Source organism: Naegleria gruberi (genome assembly GCF_000004985.1).
Source record: "Naegleria gruberi genomic scaffold NAEGRscaffold_88, whole genome shotgun sequence".
Lineage (NCBI taxonomy): Eukaryota > Heterolobosea > Eutetramitea > Acrasida > Naegleriidae > Naegleria > Naegleria gruberi.
In genome coordinates, this window is record NW_003163239.1 from 92337 (window position 1) to 109127 (window position 16791).

The window sequence follows — 16791 nt, forward strand, 5'->3', positions numbered from 1 at the left end:
ATTTTCTTGTAAGTGGTCGCAGTTGAAAATAAATAATAACAATGTAAAATATTATTTCCAAAGTTATCTTTGGAACTGGGATCAAAATTGTTCGTAACATGATATCTCATCATACATGGATTAATTCCAAACACGTCTCTACTATTTGGGTCCAGTTTTATCTTGCTAAATTGAAAACAATCCGAAACTAAACTAGCTGCTGATAATTGGTACTTTCCCAAATGTGACAGATCTATATTATATTCACTGCAGAAAGATATTATTTCCTCCTTATCAATAGTATTATTTAGAAATTCCTTGGTAATGTTTCTTTCAACCTTAATCTTCACAAATGGATATTTTAGAATAATATTCAAACATTGAATAGAGTAAATAGGAATTTTGAAAATTCTGAATGTTGGATATTTCGCATGTATCTGTTGCAATAAATTCATGACCTGCTCCAAGTTTTCCTCTTTTTCTAAATAATTCCAATTTGTAAATTCGATCTGCAAAATAAATGTAAAATATTCAATGTCAAGTTTGAAATTTTCAATTAGATAATTTGCATCTTCAAATTGCAAACAAATAATACAGTAAAACACAAGGTTTTCTACTTTTTGAAAAGTTTTTGGGATAATATTGGCAAATTCTGTAGTTGGTATGATTTCATACTCCTGTGTGAACCTATAGCTACGATAGCAATTACCACTCCTGTACAATCTAGGTTGTAAAACTCCATAAACAGGTAGAGTATAAACAGATACATCACTACTTTCAGGCTTAAAATCTGAATTGAAATTCAAAAAGTAATGCTTCACACTCGGCATTAATTTCATAAAATCTACTCCAAAATTTCTTACACTCGAGACATTGAAATAATTCTTTCCCATTACTGAATGAAACGAAACATATTCCACCTGACGAAGAGGTTGCTTTCCATGACAAATCTTTTTCAATTTCCACATGAATTTGGAAAACACTTGCATCCACGATTCCCTCTCATATTGTCGCAACAAATCTACAATTTTAACACATGGATGCCTCTTGAGATGTTGCACATAAACCTCATCAAGAAAATAGTTACGTTTAATCTTGGGCGTATCAAAGATTGTAATATTCAAACTTTTCGGAAGGAAAGTCTTGATGGATTTTAAAATTGATTTACAAACTAGAAAGAGACCAATACTTTCATGGCAAGGAGGTTTCTCCTCAAAAGCAATGAAATCATCAGAGCATAAGATTTGATCAAATTCTTCAAGAGTTTCGGGAAAGTTGATTTTTGGTACAAAGAGAAGTGGATGAGCACAAATATCACGAATGTAATCGAGGTAGGAGAAAATTTCATGATGAATTTCGGAGGGAAGATTTGAGAGTGAGGGTTTGCCTTCTTCATGCATTTTTTTTTAAATATTTAATTATTTAAATATATTATTTAATTGTTTACAATGTCTTGTTATGGAAGAGTAGATTCAAATTTAAAGACAAGATCAGAATATGGCGAATTTGGAGAAAGTAAATGTTCAATATTGTGAACTTTCTTACTCCAATTGACAAAGATGTGAATCATGTGATTTCCAAAATCAGCAACAAAGAGTTCTCCCAACCCATATGAGATTGCCAATCCTACAGGTCTCATGAATGCTAAATCATCATTTTTCACTTTGAAACTCTTAACAAATGCCTTTTTGTGATCGAATAATTGAATTCGATTATTCATTGTATCTGAAACAAGGATCATGTTGGTTTTCTTATCATAGGCAATTCCTTTCGGTGATTCAAAACAACCATTTTCTTTCCCCTGTTTCCCAATTGAGTATAAGAAAGTGCCATCCTTCTTGAAAGCTTGAATTCGATGATTTCCAGAATCACAGACAATAATATTTTCCTCCAAATCCAAAGTTAAATCATGAGGGAATAATAATTGACCTTCTTTTCTTCCCCTCTCAGAAATTACTGACAATACTTCTCCACTCCTCTTACTCAAAACCTTAATTGAATTCGTTTTTTTACAAGTCACATAAATTTGGTCGCTTGAACATGAAACTCCATTAGCTCCAGGTATTTCAGTAGTCCAATTAATCTTTCCATTCTCCATATTAATACATTGTACAATTCCTCGATCAGTACTCAACACAAATTTATCATCAAAATAATCAAAATAACTTGGAAGACCATCCACCAACATTCTCTTCAAAACTTGTCGTGTATCTAAATCCAAAATATAGATAAATCCCTCACTCACATCTGTAAAATACAATCGTCTCTCCTTTTCATTCACTCTCACTTGATACGGTTCAAATAACATTAAATAATTAATATTTTCATCGGAGGATTTTACAACATTTGATCCACCAGAATCCAACTGTAATCGAGCAAGTTTGGACTCACTCAACATTCGATCGGAGGGATAGATGGCTTCAATAGCCTTCGCTGACGTTAATTCTACACTCACGGGAGCACACAATGCACGTGGTAGCATTTTTTAATTTGTGCTTTATCAATTCTGGCATTTACAATTGTTTACAAGATTCCCTGTTGAATATTGATATAACTTTACAGTTTACCTGGTTTTTTCCGGTTTACACTTGAATTTGGTCGAGACACTTTAACTTTTATATAAGATGGATACCATAAGATAGAACCTTAGATAGTCGTTGTGTATTTTATGATACATATGTATTCCGGTGATAGCTCAGCTGGTAGAGCATGGTACTGTAGTTGTAACAGTTCTCCCGTGGTCGGCGGTTCGAGTCCGTCTCGTCGGATTATTTTGGCTATTTTGGTCAAATTGAGTTAAAAATATTAAGGATGGTTCAACACATATTTCAATCCAATTGCTGAAAATTATCCAACTTCCATCCTTATTTTTGTAAACTTTATTTAATGATAAGAAAAGGATGAAGAAGTTTATCATTATCTATGGCAATTCCTTTTATTGATTCTCCGAGAAGGAATATTCCAAAACAACAGCATATCTCAATTTCATGTATTTTTCAGATTCGAATCTTTGTATACAAAGATTTCATTCCAAATCACCGGTGATGAGATTTTTTCGAACCACTACAGTTTTATTGTAATCACAGTAGATCAAAACTGTAGATCAAGTTTAGGTGATTGTATAATTTGATCAGAGTCAATTTAGGAAAACTTGTAATATGAATAAGAAGAAATTAAACGAATGGTGGCGAAACATACTTTTAAGAACCTGTAAGGCCTCCATATGGTTAGATCATCTAACTTGTAGATTTTGCTTCCTGTTGTTTCGAATCGTCCAATGTAATTCGTTCAGAATAGTCTAAAACAAATTCTAAATTGGTAATATTCCACATCCGAAGATTTTACATAGAATGGAACAATATCACAACAATCAACTCATCTTGAAGTAATTTACCCTTTTCGATCAATCGTTACATTTTCGAATAGTGCCATTGCTGTTTCTAATAGTTTAATTTCATGTACTTCTATGTATTTTTTAATCGGTCAAGGAATACATTTCACGATCATCCTCAATCTCCAAATTTCATCAATTCTGTACATTGTCCTTTCCAACAAAGTTTCGAATGGCATTATCGAACGAAAGAAAAAATTTTGAAATCTCCATTGAAATCCTGAAAGAGAAACTTTCTACATTCGAAAAGTTGCCACCTCACACTTCTATCCTCAAATCATGTATTCAAAATTGCATCCTTTTCATTAAATTCTAAACCAGACGAAACCATTCCCTCAAATCCTACTCAATTATACAAAACGAAATCGTTTCAGTCAACCAACTCTACTCTCCTTTTCAAGATCTTTCCAATTCTCCAAAACCAGCATCACAGGTTCATTTCAATTTTGTTCATTTTACAATTTATCAAATTTTCCCAAAAACCTTCCAGTCAGGCCTCTAAATAGTTGAAAACATTTTTCTGCATCTAGCTGTATCCACTTCCAATCTCGTCCAATCGCTCCTTTTTCATCCAAGAGTCCAAACATTACTGTCGCACTGGTTTTTTTCGTTACACCGCTTTTTATTTGTACTATGGTGATTCTCGAATATACTAGCTGATTCTCCATAACATTCATGAACAATGACATGAATATACGAGCTAGAGTAGTGAGGGAATGGAGGAATGCATAAGAAGACAACAACACCATGTCCCAATTCAGCAGAATATTCAAAAAAAAAGAAACAACAACACCCACACAATTTCTTCTTTTTGATTTTACAAAACTAATTTATATGATAATCGATATGAATCCTAATTCATTCTCGTCAAGAATTGTTACTGTTTCCTCCTCCTCATCGTGCAATAGTAATAATACTTCAACTATTGCTCGTACATCCAATAATGGTGGATCGATTAGTAGTAACAGATCAACTGATTTGAATCAAGATCAAATTTTTGCACCCAATGCTTGGTGGAGAAGTTTTGGTAGTTCTGCTCAACAAGAACAATATGATAATTTGATTTCAATGCCATCATCAGGAAATGTCATTCAAGAAGTGAGTGGTGACAGCTGCAGTGCTATTGACTGGGAGAGTTTCTTTGCTCCTTCTTCATGTCATTACGAACCTAAGGTAACAGCAATTCCAACTTCCCGTGAACAAGTTTCCTGTAAAATTACAATCAACCCTAACTGTACCGAAAATAGTTTCAATAATTATTCAACAACAACGACAACAAACACAACAAATACAACTAACAACGCCTCTAGTCTTGATGGAATGATTACCATGCTGAATAGAATATTAATAATGAATGGTGTCAATCCAGAGTCTAATCAATGCCAAATGCCTTCTGTTTCTTACCAACATTCTAATTTGGAAACGATTCCTTCCACATATGTTAACCAAACTGCCCATTTTACTTATAATCCAATTCAATCCATTGCTGAAGTGCATCATCAGAATTACAATACTTTGCCAAGTCAATCCCAACTCAATACTTCACTTTCTTCTTCATCCGATAGTGATAGCACAGGTAGTCAACATTCGAGTAATTCTATCGGAAAGGACAGATGCAAAATCTCAAAGAAGAGAACCACAAGACCTAGGCTCAAATTCCAAAAGGAAACTGACAAGTCAATCAAGTTTAATCTAGTAACAAGTGAAGAATTGGCTGCCAGTTTACAATTTCATGAAACTTCGGCGCCAACTAGTGGAAAGAGAAATAGAGGAAGACCAAAGAAATCGGATTCATCTCCTCAAAAACCTAAAGCTGATCAGTCGACAACCATTGAATTTATGGTCAATTGTTATGATCAATGCAGTAAAATTTTCAAATAATTATAAAAACAATTTTTCAATAATTCTTCTAATTATTTCACAATTTTAACGAATGTCATCTCTCACATATTGTTTCAATGTTGAAAAATAGAAAAATTGTGAAAAGTTCTATTCCAATAAGAATCACCATAACCTTTTATTGTTTGACCTTCTTTTGGGATGGTTCATATTTGGAATTATTGGTTGGATTATCCTCTCGTTTCAATCTCTTTTGAATTTCATTCTTGGTTGATTCCATCTTTAAGAGTTGTTTCAAAAGGAAAGATCCTTCACAATATTCAGCATAACGTGAATCTACAAGTTCAATAATCTTGTATCTACCATCTAGAGGATGGAAGTATGCCTTGGCAATTTGCTCATTCCTATTTCTAATTGAACTCAAATCGATGGTATTAACAAAATTAGCATCAACATCAACTTCCATACAATGAACTCTCCAAATATCACCTTCATCACCCTTAATACAGAATTGAAGTGAGAGTTTTTGTGCAACGTGTTGCAGTCTGAAATAAGCAACTTGATTCATTCTAATGACTCTTTCTCTGTATAGTTCTGTAAATGTGCCTCTTGATTGGACATATTTATGGTAGTTATCAGAGTTGGAATTTGGGCTAATGTAATGTTTCAAATCATCAATGGTGATATTTTCAATCATATTCTCAACAGTATTGGCAACAGTTTTAAAGGCATTTGGTGAAGTCTTATCTTCACGAATGAGAAGGAAATACCATCCACTTTTAGTCGAGTCGAATCCCATTTCAACAATTAATCCAGTTCCCTTTTGAAGATCCAAGAATTTAGCCAAAATATGTGGACTAATATCCTTCACTTGAACAGTATCGAAAAAGTGACTAATCTTTGAAAATTGGAAATATACATGGAATAAATTGTCATTGGCACCTTCTGCATGTTCTTTCAAACTTGAATTTTCATCTGGTGAAACTAGGAAATCACAGGTTAGTTTGTTTGGCCATTTCCACTTTAACAGGTAGTTATTAGCACCTGGTTTGAAAGCACTCAGGACTGCATCCTTTGGAGTGAAAACCAATCCATCATTCTTATTGTAATTTTTGTACAAGTATTCACCAGTTTCTGGATCCTCCTTAATGCATTCCATTACTTCCATCAATTTAGACTTTTCATAGAAATGTTTACGGATGAGTTTTAAACATTTTGGTGGATCTCTCTTTAAAATGATTTTATAATAGTGATAATGTGGATCGGTAATGTATTTTTCTATGAATTCATATCGGTTGTTCATAGATTCTGCTCTTGCTGAAATTACCTTTTCTTTGCAAAATGTAATTAGGTCATAAATTGAATAATTATTTCGTTGTTCTTTCAAGTTAAAGACTATTTCACCATCCAAGATTACAATATCTTGATAGCGACATTCCTCGAGTGTTTTAGTTTTTCTATTAATATTATCTCTTGATGGAAATGCAATTTCCTCAATACTAAGATAAAATTCAAAAGTTCTATCAAAAAAGAATGAAAAGGACCATCCTTTCAATCTTTTCAACTTGATTGAAGAGTTTGTTACTGTATCAATCAGCAGTACTGTATTGGTTCTACTTAAATATTGTAAATTTGTATTTTCCATACAAGTTACTTTTAAAGTAGTGTCCTTTCCAGCTTGTTTAGCATGATGATAAATACATTCAATAGCACAATTATTCTTCAAATCAAATTGTTGAGTATTATCCGAATCATGAACCCATCTAGGAAATTCCTTGCTTCTCAACATTAAACACATGGCACGAATACCATCTGATTTTTCTGTAATATAATAATCGTGCTCACTCAATAGATGAAGGGAAGTCCTGGAAAGCTGTACAGCCATTGGTCCTGGGAATATTCCTTCCTGATAAGAGTCTCCAAGGTTCTTACGAATAATATTTCTCAAGAAATTGGTTCCTTCCTGTCGATCAAATTGAACAGAAGGATCCATCATGTCTGTTAAAGCAAGATAGGCTTCATAATATGAATTTGATGATAAAGTACTATGTATAAAGGAACTAGAAATACGACAAAATTGGTTTGGATTTAATGTATCCATTCTTTGTATTGTTGATGATGATGAAACTCTATATGGGATGACTACTAGTTCCCTCTATATTGAAAGATGAGTAGATATCTATTTAAATCGGGATGGATAATGACTTGTTGTTGCTCCAGAGAGAGATGTATTCAGGTAAGTCACTTTATTCGGGTGTGTTTGTTGTTCTATGAATAAAATTATTTTTTTTTGAAGTGAATTTGTTGAAGTTTGCTGAGAAGTTTTCTTTTTTTTGAATATTTTTCAAAGTTATTTTTGGATCGTGTTGAAGAATGCATTCTTGATTTCAATGTACAATTTTATTTGTTGGTGAAGCTAATAAAAGAATTGATGAAGAGAATTCCCTTTAGATAGAAGATATTGGAATTAGTGTTGGAATGCTGATTGATGAATTTGTATTATCCAAAGATTAAATCTTGTTTTGCCACAAGTTACCGTTGCATAATTTCTTTTTGCAAATTAAAAAAAAATTACAGCAAGCCATCACACAGCAAAGAATATTTCATCCACATCCAATGGATTCTTAATTCTGTTCTTGTTAAAAGGTCAAAACAATCTTTTACGCAAGCTAAAGCACAACATTTTTACTGGGTAACATGGCCTCCATTGCATCATCAACAATGTTCATCAAAGCCACATGTCGTATCAAAAGGTTCAACTTGTGGTCGTTCTCGTCCTCCAGTAATATCAAAAAGGAAGAGCAGTAGAAAAGACAGTCAATGTTTCGGGAGATGATAATAGTGGTCGTTTCAATCTTCTGCTCCTCTTGAGGTTCTAATCAAATTCCATCTTGTAAATCTTAAAAATAATTTATTAAAAAAAAATTGAACAGATCATCACACAACTATTGTGATTTTTATCATCAGTTTTAAATAATAATAATAGAAAAATACTTTTTAAAAATCATCACAGTACAGGATGGGCTTGATGGATATATTTCATAAAAAGACTCCGGAAGAGTTGGCTAAAGAATGGAAGAAGGGATTAAAATCGGAAGTGAGAAATATGGATAGAGGTATTAGAAAGATTGAAATGGAGGAAATAAAGGTAAAGAATAATATTAAAATGATGGTCAAGAAGGGACAAGAAGATAATGCTAAAATTGTTGCCAGAGAATTAATTAAAACTAGAAAGGCAAAGGAAAGGCTGATCAGAACAAAAGCTCAAATGAATTCCGTTATTTTACAATTGGATCAACAAGTGCAACAACTCAGAGTGATGGGAGCTTTACAGAAGAGTGCCGATGTAATGAAATGTATGAATGAAATGATGAAATTACCAGATTTACAAGCAACGATGAGAAACATGTCCAAGGAAATGGAAAAGGCAGGTTTAATAGAGGAAATGGTTGATGATATGATGGAAGATGTTTTTGAAGATGAGGATGTTGAAGAAGCTGCTGATGAGGAAGTTTCTGAAGTATTGAATGAAATTTTGGAAAATGTCAAATCAACAAGAGTTGGATCATCAAAACTTCCACAAAAACAAGTTGAAGAAGAAGAGGAAGAGGATGAATCAGAATTGGAACTTCAAAAGAGATTATCATCTCTTAGAAATTAGATATTTCGAACAAAAAACAATTATTTATTATAATATCTAGAGTTTAATAGTCTTCGTCCTGATTGCCAATGATCTGGACAGTTTGTAAAATATAAATTTGTAAATTTTGTTTTTTTAACAATTATAACTTACAGGAAGTGAATTATCACCAGTCGAATAACCTTTATATTCATCATTTCTTTGTTCTACACTAGAATAATGAGGCTTCACTATTAAAGTTCTTAATGTCAAGTTGTTGAAAGCTACTTACTAGGAGCTAGAGCCTCCAAAATCCACTCATGACGGAATGCTTCTTCTGGAGTCATTCTTTCAACTGGATCCCATCTCAAACAAGCTTCCATAAAGGAAACAAATTTTCTGTCTGGACAGTCAAGAGCTTGCTGGAGTGTGACACTTCCTGGAATTCTCTTCTTGCCAGTTTTCTTGTTAATCACTAACCTAGGTTGACCATTAGAGTCGAAGAATTTCTTTCTTCTTGTACTGATCTGAATTAATTTCTTGGAAGGCATTCCCATAACTTCCATAATATAACACAATTGTTCCAATTCGTTTCTTCCTGGGAATAGAGGATATCCTGTATATAATTCAGCAAGAATACATCCAAAACTCCACATATCAATTGAACGACCATAAGAAATACCTAGAATAATTTCTGGAGATCTGTAAAATCTTGACTGAATATATGTATAGATTCTTTCATTTTCAAAACATGAACTACCAAAGTCAATCATCTTGATATCTGATTTTGTGGAAGATACCAACAAGATGTTTTCAGGTTTGAGATCGCAGTGAATTATCTTTTCTTGACTCAAATATTGTAAAGAATTCAATATTTGCAAGGCGAATTTTCTGATTAGAGCCAAACTTAATCCTCTAAAATTGTTATTCTTAATGAACTCATAAAGGTTAATACTCAGTAATTCAAAAGCAATACATAAATGTTGTCTGAAAGTAAAGTAAGCAACCATTTCTATACAGTGGTGCTTTCCTTCCTTATCGTTATCTTTAAGATGTTTCAATATTTTAACTTCAACAAGAGCTTGGGCGTGGAATCTCTTTCTATTCCTAATCACTTTGAGAGCTACAAATTTGTTTTCCTTAACATCGTGGGCCTTGACTACTTGACCAAAACTTCCCTTTCCCAAAAATCCAACAACTTCATATCTGTAACCTATATGATCATTCAAAACAAGTTTGTAATCACCCCTTTCATCGTCATAACCAAAGTTCATCTCCTCGTTGGCATTTACTGTTCCCTTAATCTTTCTCGCTGTGCTACCTATACAGTACACTTTGTGGAAATCGAAAATTTCAGATTGCTCGTAATCTGTCAAGTAATCACTATACATTTTTATGGCAGCAGCTGGAGTGATTGGATCATGGAATTTAAGATTCACATTTCCACCTGTATTAGAACTAGAAGTTCTAATAGACCTCACAGAGGAAGACCTAGAACTTGGATTTGATTGTTGATTACTAGTTGTTGTACTTGTTGATGAGGCAACATCGAACACTGTTGTTTTATCTTCCGACGTATATTTGAAAGGAAGATTTTGGAATGAAGTGGTTTCTGCATTGGCAGCTCTTGCACTCATTGGCATTGATGGCTGTTGTTTGGCTGTGGTATTTCTAGCAGTCTTGACAGTTTCTGGAACTCCTGACCCAAATCCTTCAAATTCCACATCTTTCATATAGTTGGCTGTTTGCAAATTCAAATTGAGTTTAAGGGTTGGAGGTTGAGCAGATGCTCCACTAGTTGGAGGATGTGGAACCAAATTACTTTGTGAGGAAGGATTGGCAAAGTTATATCTTCTGGCACTATTAGGTGCTGTCGTTTGAGAGTGACCACTGCTGACTGTGCTTGGTTCTTCTGTTGCATAGCTCTGTGAAGAAATGACAGCAACATTTGAAACTGAGGGTTTTCTTGGCACTGGAGGTCTTGGAGTGAGATAGGAAGCAGCTCCAATATTAGCAGTGATGATTGTTTCCTTTTTTGTTCCAGATGATGATGTTATTGATTTTGTCGAGTTGGTTTTGGAGACTGTTCCTATTCGTTTTGTGGTTCCTTTAGTGTAGCCTACCGTGTTTTGCTTAGTGTTTGGACTGATATTCCTTGGAGTGTTCATTGTGCTTTTTTGATTTGTTATTGAAGATGAAACTAGCCCTCCGATTTGAGGTTGGGAAGGATAGTATTGATATCGTGGAGTGTTATTTGTACTAGCTACATTGTGAGATGGTGGTGTTTTGTACATTTGTCGAGCAGAATTATATCCTCCTACCGAACCTCTATTTGTGGAACCTCTACTTGAAGGGGGTCCTCCAGTAGGTGTCTTTTTCGAGTTCTGTAATCCATTCAGATTCAAACTCAAACTTGGTGGTTGTTTTTTTGGAGCTGTGTCTGAAGAAAAAGGATTCAATTCATCCGAACTAATCAGAGCATTTAAGATTGATGTTGTCGAGTTTAGTTGATCGATTTCCAGAGGAGGAACGCCAGATTTATATTTTCTTCCTGGACTTTGGTAAGAAGGGACCGGGTTATTGGTATTGGTATTATTAGATGGAGGACTTGGCATCATGATGTACGTTCCTCGCTTATCGGCTCCATTTCTAACCAGCATTACTCCACCACTTGATGAGTCCTTATTATTCATGATTTGAGCTATTATTCTCTCGAGGTGATGTATTTTTCTTATTAAATCCTCAAGTTATTATCGTCGACAAGTGAGAATAACTACTGATGATGACGTAAACAGGAGAGAGTAATCTTCTTTTCAATTAGAGATTATATCCACCACACTATTTTCCTCAATCAATTCCTGAGAGATAGAACAGCTAATTTTTTTTTTGGGTTTTTTCAAGAATTGGCGCCAAATTTTTGCTGTAGATGCATCTAAGCGTTATTGTTGTTGAAAATGTAGATTTGTTGATCCAAAATATATAACTATGATGTAATTATTGTCTTGTTGTTATTGTTCAAGGGACAAATTACCATTGAAACTGCCTCACGAACGAACTGTTTTCAACCTTTTACCACCACTGTGTGTTTATTTTAAACGCAACAATTACCTCAAACCCTCAACAATGTAATAAACAAGGAAATTCGTATGGAGAATTGTTCCTGTCCAATAGATATGATGATTCTTAATTGTTGATTATATGCTAATTTTCATCCATTGAGAAGGATGCATGCTCTACTCCAATATAAAATGAAAGGAAGTAACAAGTTTTGGAAAATGTACAACAAGTTTCATAATCCATCGATTCAACAACTGTACGACCCTCAACAGAACCAACCTCTCTTCTAACTGAACAACGATCGTAAATTACAATTTATATTATCTTCTTGTGATGATGGGAAGTGATGATTCTTTAATAACACTACCTTTCAAAAAATCAAAAAACAAAAACTTGATACATTCTTTCTTGTCATTATTCCTCATCACAATAAATTCATCATCATCAAGTTTATTATAATTTTTTTAAAACAATTTCATAACGGAACTATTTGGAGCCTTAAAATTATTCCTTACATTTTTTAAAAAAATGCTTAAAAACAGTTTTAATTCAACCTCAATGATGAGAAAGAAAATTTCCTCCAAGCTGGAAAATAGAGAGGAATTCGGAGCGAAGGAAATAATTACGAGGAATGATAAGGTGGAATATACAATTATGAATATTCATGATAGGAGGGCTGATGAGGACAATTTAAAAAAGAATCAACGACAATTGAATGAAATTCTTACAAGAACTTTATATGAGGCACAACGTAATTTGAGTGATTTGTCTAGTTTGACAAAGAAAAAGTTGGGTCCGAAGGCATTACTCTATCAACAACAATCACTGGTGGATGATACTGATCCATTATCTGCCTTGGGTGATGTTGGAAACTTTGATTCAGTTAGTGAGGAAGATGGAATCAAGACAGATAAGCTTGATGAACTCGGCTCGACAACAATGTCATCGAGCATCATGAAGAAGGCCAGTAATAACAAGTTGAATGCCATGACCGAGAATCTCATGTTGAATCAATTAATTGATCTTGTCGATCAGAAGAAGAGAGAAAAACAACAGGAAGGTATCTTTGATAATTCTTTGAGGGAAATCTTTTTGAGAACAAGAGGTCTCATTGAAAACTTGTGGGATGAAATGAACATTGAAGACTCTGAGAGAAGAGATTTCTCCAGAAGATTCTTCTACCCTGAAACGCTAATTAACTATGTTTCCATCTTTAGAGAAATTACGCGATTGACTGGAGTAAGATCCATTCAACACGATGTCTTAACGAGTTTGGAACAAAGAGAAGTCTACATTAAGAGACTGAAAGAAATTGCAATGCAATTCAACGGATATAGGGCTGGGGCATCTTCACTCATGGGTAGATTGCAAGATCCTATGGTAAAGAATGAAATTCCGACCATTGTCTCCAATTTGAGAAATGTAACAATAGAACTTGTGGAATCTATTCTATTGTGGAGAAGTCAACTTACGAAGAAAACTGTATTTTTATATAACGGAGAGAATTACATGCTCAAGATGAGAAATGATGTTGACTTTTTGAAACTTACAGAACTGGCTCCATTATTTGAAATTGTTGGAATTACAATTGATTCCAATCCATTACTATTACCTGATGATGTAAGAGGAAATAACAATATTTCATTCGATGAATATGTGAATGAAATCTTGAATGAAGGTGATGAGAATATCAATAAGAGCCAAACCGCATTGACTCTTGTGGAACACTATCAATCTAAGAGAGATCACGACAAGAAACAAGCCAATAGATTTAATGAAGACCAAAATCTTCAAAACATTCCTCGTGTTCTCAAAATCAACTTGCCTTTCGCTTACATGGAAAGATTGAGAAGATCAGACAAGTTCATCTTCCAAGAAGAATTGTACATTAAACTATTAGAAGATAGAGCAATGAGAGATCAAGCAGCTACAAAAATTCAAAGCCAGTGGAGAAGCTTCCTTGCCAGAAGATACATGAAGAGATTGAAAATGGAAACCAAGAAGGCTGCAGCTTACACGAATTCGAATAACTTCCTCAATCAACAAAAGAAACAAACTTTGAGAAATGAGGCAGTCATCCGTAATCTTCCAAAGAAAATTGAAGCACTAACAACAAAGGATTTGATTGAGGAATTGGAAAAGAATAGAAAGGCCGATGTTTTCCTTGATTCTCTCAATATTTCAGGACGTTATTCAACTTCCATTTTCGATTTTGAGTAGTAATTCAATAAATAATTTATGTACAATTATTGTTCTAGAAGTTTGGGTAATTTTTCCTTCGCCATATCTTTGATTTCCTGTTTGATTTGTGACTCTGATTTTCCTTCTCTATTCTTCATAATTTCTGGTCTTATTTTCTCGATGTGTTCCTTTAATAATTTACTGTATGGATTATTTTCCAAATTTTTCGAATGTTTTGGATTATTTCTAATAAGATACATGGCAATCCAATTAATCGGATCGATCTTTGAGTAGATAGTACTCTTTAATTTTTCATATTCTTGTTCCTCTTCCGATTTCGGATCAACTGTTGAATACTCCTTTAATAAGGATTGAAAAGCAGGAATCAGCACTCCCAAAATATTTTCCTCCAAATAAAACGACAGCTCATCGCCACCCTCCCGAGCCAATCTAATGGTTGTTTCATCCTCTCCGAGCGATTCCTCAACATGAAAATTGTATTCGTGATGAAGAGGCGAAGCAAAGTGCTTTTTCATTTTTTTAAAGAATTTTTATCGTAGTTATTTTTGGCGCCATTTTAGTCAATCTGAATGGTAATTAGTTTAAGATCATAAAATATTAGAATTCAAAGAAGTAAGCGAGCGAGTGATAAATATTTTCATTTTGTTTGCCCACTAAATAATTAACCAAAAAAAATGACTCTACACGAAAGTACTCTTATTCGAAACAATAGTTTATTTCCCGATGATGTTTGTTTCGAAATTATCGATTACTTTGATTCTCCATTTATCATCAAAACGTGTTCTTTAATTTCACATCAATTTTTACGTGTCATAAAATTATATTCGAATCTTGTGGTCAATTTCCTAATGATTACTTCAGAACAAATTAATCAATTTTCAAAAAGTCAATTTTTAGGAAATATAAGAAAGGTTAGAATAGCAAGTCATCAAATTGAAGGAGAAATAGGTGTTAAATTATTGGAAACTTTATCAGAAATGAAAAATTTAACCTATTTGAATATTGATTGGAATAAAATTTCAGAAAAGTCTAAAATTATTCTTTCTGGAATGAAACACTTGAAAATACTTGCTGCTAGCGGATCTGAAATTGATAAATTTAGTCGATTGGATCAATTGACTGAACTAAATGTCAATTGGAATCGTTTAAAAGATGAAGATGTAAAATCTATTGGAAATTTGAAAAATTTAACTTTATTAGAATTGAGTGGAAATGAAATTTCTAAAAATTCAATGAAATTTATTAGTCAGCTCTCAGAATTAACAAAACTTTCTGTGGGATTGAATTCAATTGAAAATGAAGGAATCAATTCAATAATCAATCTTTCAAAATTGACTTGTCTAAACATTATTAATGCAAATATTACTTCAGAAGGTGTCAAATTAATTGGAAAACTATCAAACTTAACCATTCTCGATATTAGTGGAAATTTAATTGGAGCTGAAGGAGGTCAATACATTGGAGAATTGAATAATCTCAAAATACTTGTGGCAAGTGATAATGAACTTGGAGTGTTTGGAGCAAAGAGCATTGGAGAAATGAATCAATTAACTTCACTTTGTTTGATAGGCAATTCTATTGGAAATGAAGGAGCCAAGTATATTTCTCAATTAACCCAATTGACTGATCTTGATTTGGGAAGAAATGAAATAGGTAATGAAGGATTTAAACTACTAACAAAACTTGAAAAGTTGACAAATTTAGATATGGTTTCTAATAACATTTCTGATTTGAGTTCGATTGGTCAATTGGGTTTATTAAACTGCCTTGATGTCAGAAAAAACAAAATAGAGGACACGGGCATAAGAAATATTTGTCAATTGGGTGGATTGAATGCACTTCGTCTTTGCGGAAATCCAATCACTTCAGAAGGAGCCAAAATATTATCAGAAATGGTTCAATTGACCAATTTATCAATAAGTGAGACCCATATTGATGACGAAGGAGCCAAATTTATAGCACAATTGACAACTCTGAAATATCTTGATATAAGTACTAAAAGAATAACCGCGAATGGTGTCAAATTTATTTGCCAATTATCAAAACTAATCTCACTCGATATTAATTGGAATAATATTGGAGACGAGGGAGTGTTATATATTAGCAGAATGCAACAATTAGAAACACTAAATGCTGTTTATTGTAATATTGGATTGGAAGGCGCAAAACTCTTGAGTGAAATGGAACAATTGACCGTACTTGATGTGAAAATTAAAAGGATACCTGGAGAGGGAATTCAATTATTAGAAAATATTGCACGATTTAAATCATTAGTTGTGTAAAATTCAATTAAACAATTCCCTTTCCTGGATCAATGAAGATCAAGTTTTACGTCTCTTCCACCCATTTGTTGTTTTGTTTACAACTCAAAGTTCCCCGCCTTATTGATTTCATCTTAGTAATGATCAACCACTTTCATTTTTTTCCTCAGTTCCTTGATTATTCTATCCGAAATATCATCACCAATATAAAGTTTCCTCAGCATTCCACTAATTGCCTCGAGTCCTTCATTTCCAATTTTATTTCCCGAAAGGTTTAGTTTGGTTAAATTTTCCATCCCACTTAATGATTTTGCTCCCTCAATTCCAATAGTACTGTCATAGATACGGAGATTAGTCAATTGATTTAGTTCACTTATTATTTTAGCTCCTGAATCTCCAATTTGATTATCACTAATTAAAAGTCTCGTTAATTGTTTCAGTTA

General features: G+C 33.4%; 8 protein-coding genes and 1 non-coding gene across 9 annotated transcripts; 5 read left to right on the plus strand and 4 right to left on the minus strand.

Annotated features, from left to right (window-relative positions):
• Window positions 1-1396: 1396 nt before the first annotated feature.
• NAEGRDRAFT_82245 (uncharacterized protein) lies at window positions 1397-2461 on the minus strand (the record flags this gene model as incomplete). Its single annotated transcript, XM_002669057.1, has 1 exon — window positions 1397-2461. One exon carries the CDS (start codon window positions 2459-2461, stop codon window positions 1436-1438), a length of 1026 nt encoding a protein of 341 aa, XP_002669103.1. The 3' UTR covers window positions 1397-1435.
• Window positions 2462-2663: 202 nt separating this feature from the next.
• Window positions 2664-2747, plus strand: NAEGRDRAFT_t830. Its single transcript has one exon. It is a non-coding gene; the product is annotated as a tRNA-Tyr (tRNA).
• A 1370-nt stretch (window positions 2748-4117) lies between these two features.
• Window positions 4118-5255, plus strand: NAEGRDRAFT_60021 (uncharacterized protein; the record flags this gene model as incomplete). Its single annotated transcript, XM_002669031.1, has 1 exon — window positions 4118-5255. The coding sequence occupies one exon, from the start codon at window positions 4118-4120 to the stop codon at window positions 5249-5251; it is 1134 nt and encodes a 377-aa protein (XP_002669077.1). The 3' UTR covers window positions 5252-5255.
• A 132-nt stretch (window positions 5256-5387) lies between these two features.
• Window positions 5388-7205, minus strand: NAEGRDRAFT_54448 (uncharacterized protein; the record flags this gene model as incomplete). The annotated part of the gene is made up of 1 exon (XM_002669058.1): window positions 5388-7205. One exon carries the CDS (start codon window positions 7203-7205, stop codon window positions 5388-5390), a length of 1818 nt encoding a protein of 605 aa, XP_002669104.1.
• A 954-nt stretch (window positions 7206-8159) lies between these two features.
• Window positions 8160-8986, plus strand: NAEGRDRAFT_82248 (uncharacterized protein). Its single transcript, XM_002669032.1, has one exon. The coding sequence runs from the start codon at window positions 8229-8231 to the stop codon at window positions 8868-8870; it is 642 nt and encodes a 213-aa protein (XP_002669078.1). The 5' UTR covers window positions 8160-8228; the 3' UTR covers window positions 8871-8986.
• A 28-nt stretch (window positions 8987-9014) lies between these two features.
• NAEGRDRAFT_82249 (uncharacterized protein) lies at window positions 9015-11521 on the minus strand (the record flags this gene model as incomplete). Its single annotated transcript, XM_002669059.1, has 1 exon — window positions 9015-11521. The coding sequence occupies one exon, from the start codon at window positions 11519-11521 to the stop codon at window positions 9113-9115; it is 2409 nt and encodes an 802-aa protein (XP_002669105.1). The 3' UTR covers window positions 9015-9112.
• An 892-nt stretch (window positions 11522-12413) lies between these two features.
• On the plus strand, window positions 12414-14105 carry NAEGRDRAFT_75997 (uncharacterized protein; the record flags this gene model as incomplete). Its single annotated transcript, XM_002669033.1, has 1 exon — window positions 12414-14105. The coding sequence occupies one exon, from the start codon at window positions 12414-12416 to the stop codon at window positions 14103-14105; it is 1692 nt and encodes a 563-aa protein (XP_002669079.1).
• A 26-nt stretch (window positions 14106-14131) lies between these two features.
• NAEGRDRAFT_75998 (uncharacterized protein) lies at window positions 14132-14602 on the minus strand (the record flags this gene model as incomplete). Its single annotated transcript, XM_002669060.1, has 1 exon — window positions 14132-14602. One exon carries the CDS (start codon window positions 14600-14602, stop codon window positions 14132-14134), a length of 471 nt encoding a protein of 156 aa, XP_002669106.1.
• Window positions 14603-15064: 462 nt separating this feature from the next.
• On the plus strand, window positions 15065-16369 carry NAEGRDRAFT_75999 (uncharacterized protein; the record flags this gene model as incomplete). Its single annotated transcript, XM_002669034.1, has 1 exon — window positions 15065-16369. One exon carries the CDS (start codon window positions 15065-15067, stop codon window positions 16367-16369), a length of 1305 nt encoding a protein of 434 aa, XP_002669080.1.
• Window positions 16370-16791: the final 422 nt, after the last annotated feature.

Bases quoted from the DNA above. Each gene is read 5' to 3' on its own strand.
- NAEGRDRAFT_82248 (XM_002669032.1), top strand. From the start codon at position 8,229: ATGGGCTTGATGGATATATTTCATAAAAAGACTCCGGAAGAGTTGGCT.